Source organism: Sus scrofa, chromosome 14 (assembly GCF_054392235.1).
Source record: "Sus scrofa isolate SSC_HxYL_T2T_F1_AM1 chromosome 14, Sscrofa_HxYL_maternal_Yorkshire_Landrace_v2.0, whole genome shotgun sequence".
NCBI classification, from domain to species: Eukaryota; Metazoa; Chordata; class Mammalia; order Artiodactyla; family Suidae; genus Sus; species Sus scrofa.
In genome coordinates this window covers 114,477,446-114,491,071 of record NC_139396.1, presented here as the reverse complement: position 1 = coordinate 114,491,071, position 13,626 = coordinate 114,477,446, and the positions used below count along the sequence as shown (strand labels likewise).

Genomic DNA, 13,626 nt, shown 5'->3' with positions numbered 1-13,626 from the left:
AAACATCCCCAGGGATGTTAAATGAATTTTAATTCATTTAATTTTTTTTCAAGATTTGGAGCTGTCTCGTGGAATTTAATCCTTCATTTCATACTCTTCTACATCTCAGTGACCAAGCACATTTTATGTTCCCACATTTGAATAGAACAACCTAAAATGATTTTTAAATGAATAGTCTGCCTTCGTGGATTATTGTGCTTGTTTCACTGGAAAAGAATTAACCTCAAGTATTTTTGCTTTGTTCCAGGAATTAAGTGATCTACAGCGTGACCCACCTGCTCACTGTTCGGCTGGACCTGTGGGAGATGACCGTAAGCTTTGCTCTCTTGCTAGGAATTTACTACCATTAATAATACAGGTTTGAACACTTGTTAATGACTCCAAAACTCCTTTGTTTGTTTCAGTGTTCCACTGGCAAGCAACTATTATGGGGCCTGTAAGTATGATTCATATATAAAATTAATCCCCTCAGACATACTTCATTCTTGCCATTTCACCTCTGATCAGATGTTTGTGGCTAAGGTTGAATTTTTTTGTGTTCTGAATCACTTTGGGAACAAAATACAAGTCAAGGATTTAGGGTGATTTTTCTAGAGCCATGGGGGCAAATATTCATTTGGATCACATTTACTTTGCCAAATCCTTGATCATTATGCATAGTAATGGATTGCCCACAATTTGTAACCAGGCTATGTATTTGCTTTCTTTTTTTTGAAAAACACAAAAAGCCATTTGTTCAAAACTAAGCGTAATTACTCTTACTTCAACAGTTTTAGTAGGTTAGAAATAAGTTTGGTTAACTCAATAATGTAATAAGCACTATTTTGCAGTAAATTTCATCACTGTTCCTATGTGTAAGAGAGAACCAATAATATATCACAGTGGCTCTGCTGTTGCCACCTCATGAATTTGCCTCTTTTGTTGCATTGTCCTACACTCAAAATTACCTGTTGTTTTATGACTGGATTCTCTTAACAGTTCTTACCTTTGTTACGATTATTCCTTTCTATACCTGAGAAGCAGTTTTGACTTGAAGTAGGCTTTTCTTTCTTTTGGCAAAAATCTGATTGCATAAGAATGGACACAGACAGCTCAAATCTACTCTCTGGCTAAGAGTATATTTGTAACATGTTTCCATGAGCATCATTCTCTCCTCCCTCCCCTAGAAGAGCTTCATTTTATAAGCCATAGAGTTTTTATTATAGCATGTTTTTGTAAGCTATAGAGTTTTTATCATAGCACGTTTAACTTTTAAGAAATACAAGTTATTCCGAGTTCCCGTTGTGGTTCAGGGGAAACAGATCCATAAGGTTTTGGGTTCTATCCTTGGCCTTGCTCAGTGAGTTAAGGATCTGGCATTGCCATGAGCTGTGGTGTAGGTCACAGACGCAGCTTGGATCCAGCGTTGCTGTGGCTCTGACATAAGCCAGCAGCTGTAGCTCTGATTTGACCCCTAGCCTGGGAATCTCCATATGCCAGAGTGCTGCCCTGAAAAGACAAAAAGACAAAAAAAAAAAAAAAAAAAGAAATACAAGTTACTGAATTTTCAGAGCAGGAGTCCTGGGCAAGTAACTTAAATTATTACATTGTTGTATTAAGTTAGTTTTTTAAAGGGGGAAGTACAACATATTTATTTAACAAGTTTTAATAAGATTCTAGTTATTTGGGAGTTATCCTGTGGTGCCACAGGTTAAAGATCTAGCGTTGTCACTGCAGCGGCTTGGGTTGCTGGTATGGCACGGATTCGATTCCTGTCCTGGGAAGTTCATGTTGCAGGAGTGGCCAAAAAGAATCTAGTTATCTGTTTTCATTGCCTACCAAGAACCTTCAAAATAGTATTTCCAGTTTCATCCTTGCCATTTAAATTATAGCCCTTCAGGAATATTTCTTAGGTAAATCACATGTAGCAAATGGTTACAGTTATGTTATTCATATCCCCTTTATTTTAGTAATGTAAATATTGCCACTCTGTGGTATCATTTGAGTATATCTGTTGATGGTAACTAACTTAAATTTTCTACATTCTTTATAATTTTTGATGAACAAGAATTAAACTAGGTATATAGTAAGAATAGTTATACAGTATAGACCTCTAATGTCTATTTAGAAACTTAAAGAGGAGGTAATAATAGCCTTGCTGTTATTAATAAAAAGTTAAAATAATATAGTACATTTAATTAAATATAAAGGAATTTAAATAGAATTTAAGGTATTTTTGTTATTTCCCTCTTTTTCCCTTTTTTTTATTTTTTCATTTTTATTTTTATTTATTTTATTTTTTTATTTTTTTGTCTTTTTAGGGGCCGCACCCACAGCATATGGCAGTTCCCAGGCTAGGGGTCAAATCAGAGATGTAGCTGGTGGCCTACACCACAGCCACAGCAGCGTGGGATCTGAGTTGCGTCTGCTCCCTACACCACAGCTCACAGCAACACCGGACCCTTAACCCACTGATCAGGGCCCAGGATTGAACCGCATCCTCATGGATACTAGTCAGGTTCGTTAACCACTGAGCCGAAATGGGAACTCCTTCCCTTTTTTTTTAAAAAAAACTTTTTTTTTCTTGCTTGTAACAAATATTTCCTGATTGCTATAAAGGCATGGCCAAATTTAAATTCCTTTTGTAAAACTGATTCCTAATTTTATAATTCTATGAAATTGAATTTATCTAATTTTGTTTGGGGCTTATTTGCATTTTCCATGTTATTTTATAAACTAAGTGAAGATTTGAGGTCTAAATTATATCACAGTGTCACTTAGCCTTTTCTTTTATAATTTGGTTGTTTCAGTTCATCTCCATTCGTACCCCTTAAAGGACCATCAGGACTTTAGTTTTGTAATTAAGGAGGTTAAATACTAGCCCCAGCCATTTTTTCTATATTGATTACTGCTGCCAAAAATTATTCTTTTCTCACAGCAGGCTTGTGTCTATACTGATCTTTAAAAATTTATATTCATAAACAGATTTGTTTGGGTAAGTCACACCACCATGTGTCCTATTTTTGTTTTGTTTTGAACTACAACGTCAGCATAATTGTTGGAAAATTCTCCTTCAGTCCTGCAAAGAAAAACCTGTTTTCAAGTTTAAATGATTTGAACTTATGACAAAGTGGCTTTTTTTTTTTTTTTTTTTGTCTTTTCTCTATTTCTTTGGGCCGCTTCCACAGCATATGGAGGTTCCCAGGCTAAGGATCTAATTGGAGCTGTAGCTGCCAGCCTATGCCAGAGCCACAGCAACGCGGGATCTGAGCCGCATCTGCAACCTACACCACAGCTCAGGGCAACACCGGATCGTTGACCCACTGAGCAAGAGCAGGGACTGAACCCGCAACCTCATGGTTCCTAGTCGGATTCATTAACCACTGCGCCATGACGGGAACTCCTGGCATTTTTTTTTTTTAATGATATATTTTGGGGAAATCATTTTAGGTTACTACTAATAAATATAGTAATCAAACACTGATGCAATTATTTTGTAATTTCAGCCTGATAGCGCATATCAAGGTGGAGTCTTCTTTCTCACTGTACATTTCCCGACAGACTATCCTTTTAAACCACCAAAGGTATCTTTATTTTTATGGTTCATGTGACAACTCTGTCAGGGGTTTTACTCTATCCAATATTTTCATGATGTCAAAAGACCATGGGTAGGCTGGCATGTTCAATCTTTTCTATAAAACCACTGAATCTAAATTATGCTTTCTTACTCAAATATTGTATTATGTCTGTACACAGGAGGCAGTGTCTCTTAGGCAGTAAATTAGCTTCCCTACCTGTCTTTCTCTCCTCATTAGATATATGTAGTACAGGGGGGTTTTATGGTTAAGAATTAGACTTTCCATTCAAGGGGTTATCTATCCTAGGTTGGCCCTTCCTTCTCAGTTTTTAAGCACTCAGTAAACATTTGCTGAACACCTACCATGTTCTGTTGCATTGGGGAATATAAAAACTAAATGTGACACAGTCCCTTTAGTGTGGTAGGTGGGATTAAAAGCACGTTCTTATTAAAGTTAGATCAAAAGAGGAAACAAATGATGGGAGTATATCAGTGCGGGAGGAAATCATTAACAAATTCTGTCACTCAAGAAATAATTATTTTAGATTTTTAAAAACCCCTGAATAGGGAGTTCCTCTCTGGCTCCTCAGGTTGAGGACCTCCTGTTTTTGCTGCTGCAGCTCAGGTTGCTACTGTAGTGTGGGTTTGATCCGTGAATCAGGAGCTTCTGTGTGCTGTAGGCATGACCAAAGAAAACATTGTATATGAAGTGATATAACAGCTCTTGTGGAAGATTAGAATTCTTGGTGAATTTCTTAGGACAGGTTATAAGCCGAGGCCCCTCAACTTTCTTCTGGAATAGGGTCAGCATCCTATTTTTAGATCCAGGTGTCCCTTTGTTAATCAAATTAAGAAAAGTCTTGCTTTGAGGGATGGTTAATTACCTCAGGTGCTGCCGAACCAGTCATACTAACCATTGTAGACTTATTTATCACACTTTCCAAAATAATTCTTAATTCCTTGGGGTGGGGAGAGCAGGAGACTGATTATTTGCTTTCACATTATCAATAGCTAAAGCTTTGCGAGTATAAAGTAGATGCTCATCCAGTTTGTGTTGAATGCATTTCTCCAGTAAGATCACATAAAATTGAGGACATTTTACCCTGGGGCAAATTAATTGTTTGGTTTCATAGTTCATGGGTTGTCACAGTTTTGTTTTGTTATGTTTTATGCCTAGATTGCTTTCACAACAAAAATTTACCATCCAAACATAAACAGTAATGGAAGTATTTGTCTCGATATCCTGAGGTCACAGTGGTCACCGGCTCTGACTGTATCAAAAGGTAATTTCCTTTATCAGATTTATAGTTGTTGGTAACAGTGAGACAGGAAAAATACAGCAGAGGTATCTCAGAGACAAAAGTTTAAAAAAACCAATTTACTGTGTTTTCTTCTGCTTTGATACTGCTTTGTTTTCCTATCTTTTATATTACTCTTGCTTGAGGAGTTGATGGGCAAATCTAAATGATGAAATGTCAGAAATTTAAATGTTAGAGCTAGGAATTTGGGGATAAGCCAGTTGACCTTTTACTCCTTTAGTTTGGGCTTTATCTTTAAAAAGAGAGAGACAGAGACACGCAAACACACACATAGCAATACAAATGAGATTTGGGGGGAGTTCCCATCATGGCGCAGCAGAAACAAGTCCAACTAGTTTTCGCGTTCGATCCCTGGCTTCACGAAGTGGGTTAAGGATCCGGAGTTGCTGTGAGCTGTGGTGTAGCTCACAGACGTGGCTCGGATCTGGCCTTGTGGTGGCTGCGGCATAGGCTGACAGCAACAGCTCTGATTGGACCCCTAGCCTGGGAACCTCCATGTGCCATGGGTACGGCCCTAAAAAGACAAAAATAATAATAATAATAAGATTTTGGGACCAGTTGTCCTACCCATTAGATGGAATTATTTATTGACGTAATGAGTAAAGCTTTACATCTAATTCACTTCATCTAAGAAGAAATGTCAGACTAGGCAGATAAAATAAATGCTTTTAAAAGAGAGACATATTTACCACTTTAGAATAATGTAGCACATGTGGCATGTTAGTCTAAACTTCAAATAATCTATAGCATCCTTGTAAGGACTGATACATAATCCATGGAGATTCTCAACTTTCGCAAATGTATATAGCACTGTTCTTTAATAAATTATGAGATGTATGTATAGGGCATCTGAAGCTGTTTTGTTTCATTAGCCAATGCTGTTTGCTTTGCCAGCCTCTTAATTTTGTCATGGTTCTCCAACAGAAGAGAACTTGAATTACTATTTTGAGTTAGAAGCATCTGCCCCTAAAAGCAGGAGTTCCCGTCATGGCGCAGTGGTTAACGAATCCGACTAGGAACCATGAGGTTGCGGGTTCGGTCCCTGCCCTTGCTCAGTGGGTTAATGATCCGGCATTGCCGTGAGCTGTGGTGTAGATTGCAGATGCAGTTCGGATCCTGTGTTGCTGTGGCTCTGGCGTAGGCCAGTGGCTACAGCTCCGATTCGACCCCTAGCCTGGGAACCTCCATATGCCGCGGGAGCGGCCCAAGAAATAGCAACAACAACAACAACAAAAGGACAAAAAAAAAAAAAAAAAGACCAAAAAAAATAAAAATAAAAAAAAAATAAATAAAAGCAACTTGGTAGTTTGCTTTTTATAAAATTTAAGAAAACTGTTTCTCTTGAAGGATTCAGGAGAGGAATCCATGGTCATTTAATTTTTTTTTTTTCTGCTTTTTAGGGCTGCACCTGAGGCATATGAAGGTTCTCAGACTAGGGATCTAATCGGAGCTATAGCTGCCAGCCACAGCCACAGCCACAGCAATGCCTGATCCAAGCCACGTCTGCAACCTACACCACAGCTCACGGCAACACCAGATCCTTAACCCACTGAGCAAGGCCAGGGATCAAACCTGTTTTCCCTTGTATCCCAGTCAGATTTGTTAACTGCTGAACCACGACGGGAATGCCTAGAAAATTTTTTTAATAAATGTTGTCTGAATATGTAATGAGGTCTTTTGTGATTTTTCTTGGTGTGCCCACAGCATGTGGAAGTTCCCAGGCCAGGGATTGAACCCACACCACAACAGTGACAACACCAGATCCTTAACCCTCTGAGCCACCAGGGAACTCCTATAACTTGTTTTTTAAATGCTAAAGGAGTTCCCTGGGGCTCAGTGGGTTAAGGAGCCAGTATTGTCACTGCTGTGGCGCACGTTCAGTCCCTGGCCTGGGAGCTTCCTCATGCCTTAGGTACACCCAAAAAAAAAAAAAATTCATGTGGATTCTAGTGTCCTTTTAAAAATCTTTCACATTGGAGTTCCCGTTGTGGCTCAGTGGTTAACGAATCCAACTAGGAACCATGAGGTTGTGGATTCAATCCCTGCCCTTGCTCAGTGGGTTAAGGATCCGGTGTTGCCTTGAGCTGTGGTGTAGGTTGCGGATGCAGCTCGGATCCCGCGTTGCTGTGGCTCTGGCGTAGGCCGGTGGCTACAGCTCTGATTAGACCCCTAGCCTGGGAACCTCCATGTGTTGCGGGAAGCAGCCCTAGAAAAGGCAAAAAGACAAAAAAAAATTAAAAATTAAAATAAAATTAAAATCTTTCACATAATAGGCGTTCCCGTCATGGAGCAGCAGAAATGGATTTGACTAGGAACCATGAGGTTGCTGGTTCGATCCCTGGCCTCGCTCAGTTGGTTAAGTATCCAGCGTTGCCCTGAGCTTTGGTGTAGGTCCAAAGACTTGGCTCGGGTCCCATGCTGCTGTGGCTGTGGTGTAGGCCAGCAGCTGTAGCTCTGAGATCCCTGGGCTGGGAACCTCCATATGCCTCAGGTGCAGCCCTGAAAAGCAAAAAAAAAAAAAAAAAAAGAGTAAAAATCTTTCACGTAATAAAACTGTTACACACTAGATAAAGGAAAGATACTGTGTCATAGGGTTATTCAAATTAATATACTCTTTCCTGCAGTAGTGTCACAAAATGGAATTTATTTGGCGTATGCAGCTAAACACTACCTATAAAGAGCAAACTACTAGATGTTGAACACTTACCTTCTGACGTTGGTAGCTCTTGATAGAAAATAATTAGTTATTGTTGGCTTCTGGAAACTGTTCTTTAAGAACAACTTCAAAGAGCCTGAATTTCCTCATGTGTCAAATGGGAATTTTTTTTTTTTTTTTCCCTTTTTAGGGCTGCACCCGTGGCATATGGAGGTTCCCAGGCTAGGGGTCTAATCAGAGTTGTAGCCTCTGGCCTACGCCACAGCCACAGCAGTGCTGGATCCAAGCCACGTCTTCCACCTACACCACAGCTCAGGGCAACACCGGATCCTTAACCCACTGAGCGAGGCCAGGGATTGAACCAGCAACCTCATGGTTCCTAGCTGGACTCGTTTCTGCTGCGCCACGACAGGAACTCCTCAAATGGGAATTATAATACTAACACTACATATGGTCCCAGCAACTAGTGCATAGTAAGCACTCAAATGAATGTTAACTGTTGTTACCTTGGAGTTCCCATTGTGGCTGATCAGGTTACAAACCCGACTAGTATCCATGAGGATATGGGTTCAATCCCTGGCCCTGCTCTGTGGGTTGAGGATCTGACGTTGCTGTGGCTGTGGTGTAGCCCAGGAAGATGCAACTCTGATTGGACCCCTAGCTGAGAACTTCCATATGCTGCAGATGGGGCCCTAAAACTATCACCTTTTCCCTTATCTTAAAGCATTGGATTTGTGTGCATAATAATGAAATCAGGCACAGTACTCTTGGCAGTAGGAGTGGGAAGATGAGGAACTTCCCTTTTGCTTACTTTATAAGGTAGCTTATACTTTTCCTTATTTGTAAATTTTTCACTTTTTAGTATTTTAAATCTTATTTTGCTTTTTATCATGAGTTTAGTCTGGAAACTTTCTGGAGAAGGAGCCAACATAATTTACCTTGTTGTTTTAATATACAAGCTTGAAATTGCATTGGGCAGATGGAAAATAAAAGATGATGAATAAAATATTAGTTTTTCATTAGTCCTTAACACTCCTTTTCCATATCATTTAAGAATCAACTCTGCTTTAAAAAATTCACCTTTGGGTATGTAAGAATAGGAAAAGGTAGAGGAACATAGCAGAGGAAGGTGAAGATGGAAGTTTGTTTCAAAGAATCCAGGTATCCCTTCAGAAGTGGTGGCATGTAATTGAAGCAGACAAATGAGAAACCAGACCCCTTGTTCCCTCCTTTTTCAGATACTTAGATTTTTTTTTTAAATGTAGCTGTATGCATTAGTATTTTGATAAAACGTGGCAAGAAACAAGAGTTCATATTATTTTTAAATGCATTTGGTATTAATAATATACATGGAATTTAAAAAAATTTGAAAAAAATCTTACAAATCTTTCTTCATTAGCTCTAAGCCCAAGTATAAAAAGTACATGAGCTCAAGCTCCCAAAATGGTTTGGACTGTTAAGTATAATTTGATTGCTTTACCTTGAATTGATTAGAACACAGATTTTCTGCATCAAAATGGAATTAAAAGTGGTTAGTTTTCTCACTAAAGTAAAAAAGCATCTCTAAGAAATACCTAAAGACTAGGATGCCATCCTAATATTCTTTCAGTTATGTACCATTTGGGGTATATGTGTGTTACCTAAAAATATTTTTGTAGAAAACTCTTTTAATTTGAAGGTTGTTAATAGCCATTTTGGAGGCTTATATTTTTTAAATAAATAGAAATTAAAATAGAATTTTAAACTTCAAAGTTATAATTTTGTATTATATGTAGACTATATGGTAATTTTGTAATTAAAACATTAAAGGTATTTTCTACTAACCAAAGTTCATCTAAAATGGATATGTTCATTTTATATTTTTCTTTATAACTTTATTGTCTATTCAGTAAAATTGCTTTTACATGTGTAATTTGTAAAAGTAGAAAGTTCATTATGTAATACAATTTCTCTTTTCCTTCTAGTTTTATTGTCCATATGTTCTCTACTTTGTGACCCTAATCCAGATGACCCCTTAGTACCAGATATTGCACAAATCTACAAATCAGACAAAGAAAAGTAAGTGCTTATTTTAGTTTCTCTTTGGGTGCATTTCTCTGTAATGTGAAAACATAAGTATTATTAATGTATTGAAGTATATCTGGTTATGTTCATTATGTTTATATTAAGTTTATCTTTGCAATGGAGTAAACCTTTCTTTTTATTTTTTTATTTTTTTTTTTGCTTTTTAGTGCTGCACCCTAGGCATATGGAGGTTCCCAGGCTAGGGGTCTAATCAGAGCTGTAGCTGCCGGCATATGCCACAGCCACAGCAACACCAGATCTGAGCTGCATCTGCAACCTATACCACAGTTCACAGCAATGCCAGATCCTTAACCCACTGAGTGAGGCCAGGGATGGCACTGGCAACCTCACGGTTCCTAGTTCCTAGTTGGATTCGTTTCCACTGTGCCACAACAGGAACTCCATAAACCTTTCTTTTTAAACTTTGTTTACAAAAAAATCTTGTTCCTTCCCACTTATTGTTTAATCATTTACTATTTAATAGTACTTGTCCTGCATTGGCATAGTATATGTAATTTCTCTATGTCTGTAATTCTAGGTAGTAAATTTAAATTTTAAAAAGTTGAGGAGTTCCTGCTATGGCACAGTGGGTTAAGAATCTGACTGCAGTGACTCGGGTCCCTGCAGAGATGCAAGTTTGATCCTCGGCCTGGTGCAATGGATTAAAGGATTGGGTGTTGTCACAGCTGCGGCATAGGTCCAAGCTGTGGCTTGGATCCAGTCCTTGGCCTGGGAACTTCCATATCCCTCCGGTGCAGCCATAAAATTAAAAAAAAAAAAAAAAAAAAGAAGAAGAAGAAATACAAATGGCCATCAGGTGTATGAAAAGATGCTCAACATCACTAATCATCAGGTAAATGCAAATCAAAATCATAATGAGATAATACATCACAAGTGTTAGAATGGCCATCATCAAAAAACAAGAGATAGCAAATATTGACAAGGATATAGAGAAAAGGGAACTCTTGTTCTCTTGTTCATTGTTGATGGGAATATAAGTTGGTGCAGCCACTCTGGAAAACAGTATGGAAGTTCCTTAAAAAAAAATTAAAAATAGTACTAGCATATGATCCAGCAGTCCCACTCATGAATATACATCCAAAGGCAATGAAAACAGTGTAGATAGATATCTGCACTCCTGCCTTCATTAGGAGTACGGGTTTGATCCCTTGCCAGGCACAGTGGGTTAAAGGATCCAGTGTTACCACAGCTGTGGTATAGGTTGCAGCTGCGGCTCAGATTCAGTCCTTGGCTGGGGAACTTCCAAATGTTTTGGGTGCAGCCATTTAAAAAAAGTTGGTAATTGGAAAATACTGAATATTGTATTCCTTATCTCCTCCCTGGAAGAGAAGTTATCCCCTAAACTTACCTATTTTCAAGCTGCTTCATCTTGCTGGCACCATTGATTCATTTGCATTTTAAAGGTGGTGACTACTCAGGGTTAGTTGACTTTTGTAGATTTCTGTTAGAAATTGGTTTCTTTATTTTCTTGTTTATAATTTAGGTATGTTTTCATATAGATTGTAAAGAGATCCATTAGTTTACAAAAAAACAAAAACAAAAACAAAAAAAACATGCTTTCTGTTTTATTTATGCATGGGCCTAAGTCACATTGACCCAATAGTGGTATATGTATGATCACTATTGCAATTAAGATTGAAAAGGTAGAGTCTACAGTTTTACATAGATCTTCTAAAAGATTTAATTTGTATGTTTTTTTACTATATCCTTTTGTATGCCTACAGATACAACAGACATGCAAGAGAATGGACTCAGAAATATGCAATGTAAAATCAAAAAAATTTTCATATATACCAGAGTACTGTAAAATCTAGGTTTTTTTTCAACATTGGCAGTAAATCGAGCACTGTTTACTGTTTCATTGTACCATGAAATCTTTTGATTTTTACCCATTTTAAATGTATTTCTGAAGCAAGACAAAAGAAACTTCCAAAAATATCCTTAAGACTGTGATGAGAGCATTTATCATTTTGTATGCATTGAGGAAGACATTTATTATGGTTTTTAAGATACTTGGACATCTGCATCTTCAGCTTATAAGATCTACAATGCACCTGAAAAGCAACCAAATTATTTTTTGCTGAAACTAGATGTTTTTACATGAAAAATACTGTATGTGTTGTCTAAGATGTCAATTTTATAAATCTGTATTCAGATTTCATTCTTTGTTAGCTCACTTTATAATTTGTATTTTTTTACTGTATAGACTAAATATATTCTATTTACATGTATGTAAACTCATTACTTTTTTCCTGTGAACAGTATTGAAAAACCCCAACTGATAATGAAATTAATTAACTGTCTGTCTCCCTTGTCTTAGGGTATTCTGTAGATTGGCTACAGATTTCTTAAACCTGAAATGATCTTTACACTGTAATTCTCAGTATACTGATTATGGAGAAACACTTGTTTTGATTTTGTTATACTTGACAACTTTATTACAATGTGAATTAATTGCACTGCTAAGTAGGAAGAGGTGTAACTTTTGTTTGTTACTATTCACATCTGAGTTTTTTTCTGTATAGGCAATATTATATTGACACCTTTTACAGATCTTAATGTAGCTTTTTCCATATAAATAAAATTCTTTTTCTACTATTTGTCTTGATTACTTAAAAAGATTAAAAAATTACTTTATCCATAGTAAGGATCAATACTCTATATAAAATTTTGCATGAAAATTAACTCCAAATTGTGAGAATGAGGTTTGCTGTATTTGGCATTAATCACCGTTAATTATATAAATTTTATTGCTTCAGATTTATATCTGTTTATTAAATTGTCAATCTAAAGGGTGATATACATTGGTTCCTTGCTATAGAAGAGAATTTAGAATAAGTTGGGGTTTGCCTTGGATTACATCTAAAATGGATTATTTTCTAAAGTACTGAGATACAAATAAGGCAGTGTCACCCACATTGAAGAAAAGTCTTTATAGATCTAAAGAATAATTAGGTTAAATCATTAAAATGCCCCTCTAGATGTAACTGATACTGTATTTCTTAACATTTTAAAATCTAGAATTTCTAAAATAGAGTTTTAGTGCCATCACAGTTTGAAAGAGGACATCCATTTTTTATCATAGAAGTTATAACGAAAATTCTAAAATGACACTTTCCCTCTGCTATAAATTGTCAGTTAAAAGTGGTTTAAAGAAGCAGGTTATCTTTGCAGATTTTAAAGAAAGCTAGAAAGTTCTAATGTTTTAACTTGGAGAAAAATACATCTCTAATTATTAGCATGCTTACCAAACCTGAGTGTCATTTTTAAGAAGAGTTGTAGCTCTTCTGATTATTGCAGTAGCTGTATAAGTGTACAAAATCTGTGATGGATGTAGTCATTAGCAAAGAATTTAAATCACTTAAGTATTTTACCATGGTTCATTATTATTAAAGCACAAAGTAGCCTGTTGTTAGAAAATGTGTTTTTATAAATGAATGTAAAATAATTAAATGAATTGTGAAATGGATGTTTAAGAAAATAGGTTTAAAAAGTAACTATATTCAGTGATGTCTTGAAACAACCATATCATGAAATACACTTTACTAGCTATGTTATTATAAGCTACACTGGCCCAGAATTTGAACACTAAACATCATTGGATTTAATAATTTAGTGTATTTTGATAATAAAGGGTTTTGTTTCTTGAATATCTTTCACTTTTTAAAAAACTTTTATTTGTGTGGCATTTATTTTTGGAAGTGTCTTTTTTCTTTATTAAAGTTTTTAAAACTTGCCTTAGCTCTCGTTTGCCTTTGCTTACATGTAAATTGTACGACCTCACTTTTGAGGAGTGAGCACAAGTTCTCATAATTAATTAAAAATCTTAAGAGTTCAGGAGTTCCCATTGTGGCTCAGCAAGTTAAGGACCAGATGTTGTCTCTGTGGCTTCCCTCAGGGGCGTTAAGATTCTGGCATTGCTGCAAGCTGCCTTATACACATGCCTATGTAAACCATATATAATTATTCATTTTCCACTTTCAGTTATATCCCCACCCCAACCTCTCCAT

The 13,626-nt window shown here is 36.7% G+C and overlaps 1 protein-coding gene across 4 annotated transcripts in view; it reads left to right on the top strand.

Moving 5' to 3' along the window:
• UBE2D1 (ubiquitin conjugating enzyme E2 D1) overlaps positions 1 to 13,353 on the top strand; it is a 34,146-nt gene extending 20,793 nt beyond the window's left edge. Inside the window, exons 2-7 of one of the 4 annotated variants that reach the window (NM_001078674.1) lie at positions 248 to 311; positions 405 to 436; positions 3,486 to 3,563; positions 4,734 to 4,839; positions 9,496 to 9,589; positions 11,341 to 11,386. In NM_001078674.1, the coding sequence (NP_001072142.1) occupies positions 248 to 311; positions 405 to 436; positions 3,486 to 3,563; positions 4,734 to 4,839; positions 9,496 to 9,589; positions 11,341 to 11,386 (420 nt within the window). Of the gene's footprint in view, positions 1 to 247; positions 312 to 404; positions 437 to 3,485; positions 3,564 to 4,733; positions 4,840 to 9,495; positions 9,590 to 10,133; positions 10,156 to 11,340 lie in introns of those variants that run through there. The other 3 variants (XM_084993310.1, XM_084993311.1, XM_084993312.1) reach the window with 3 other exon arrangements.
• The last annotated feature ends 273 nt before the right edge of the window (positions 13,354 to 13,626 follow it).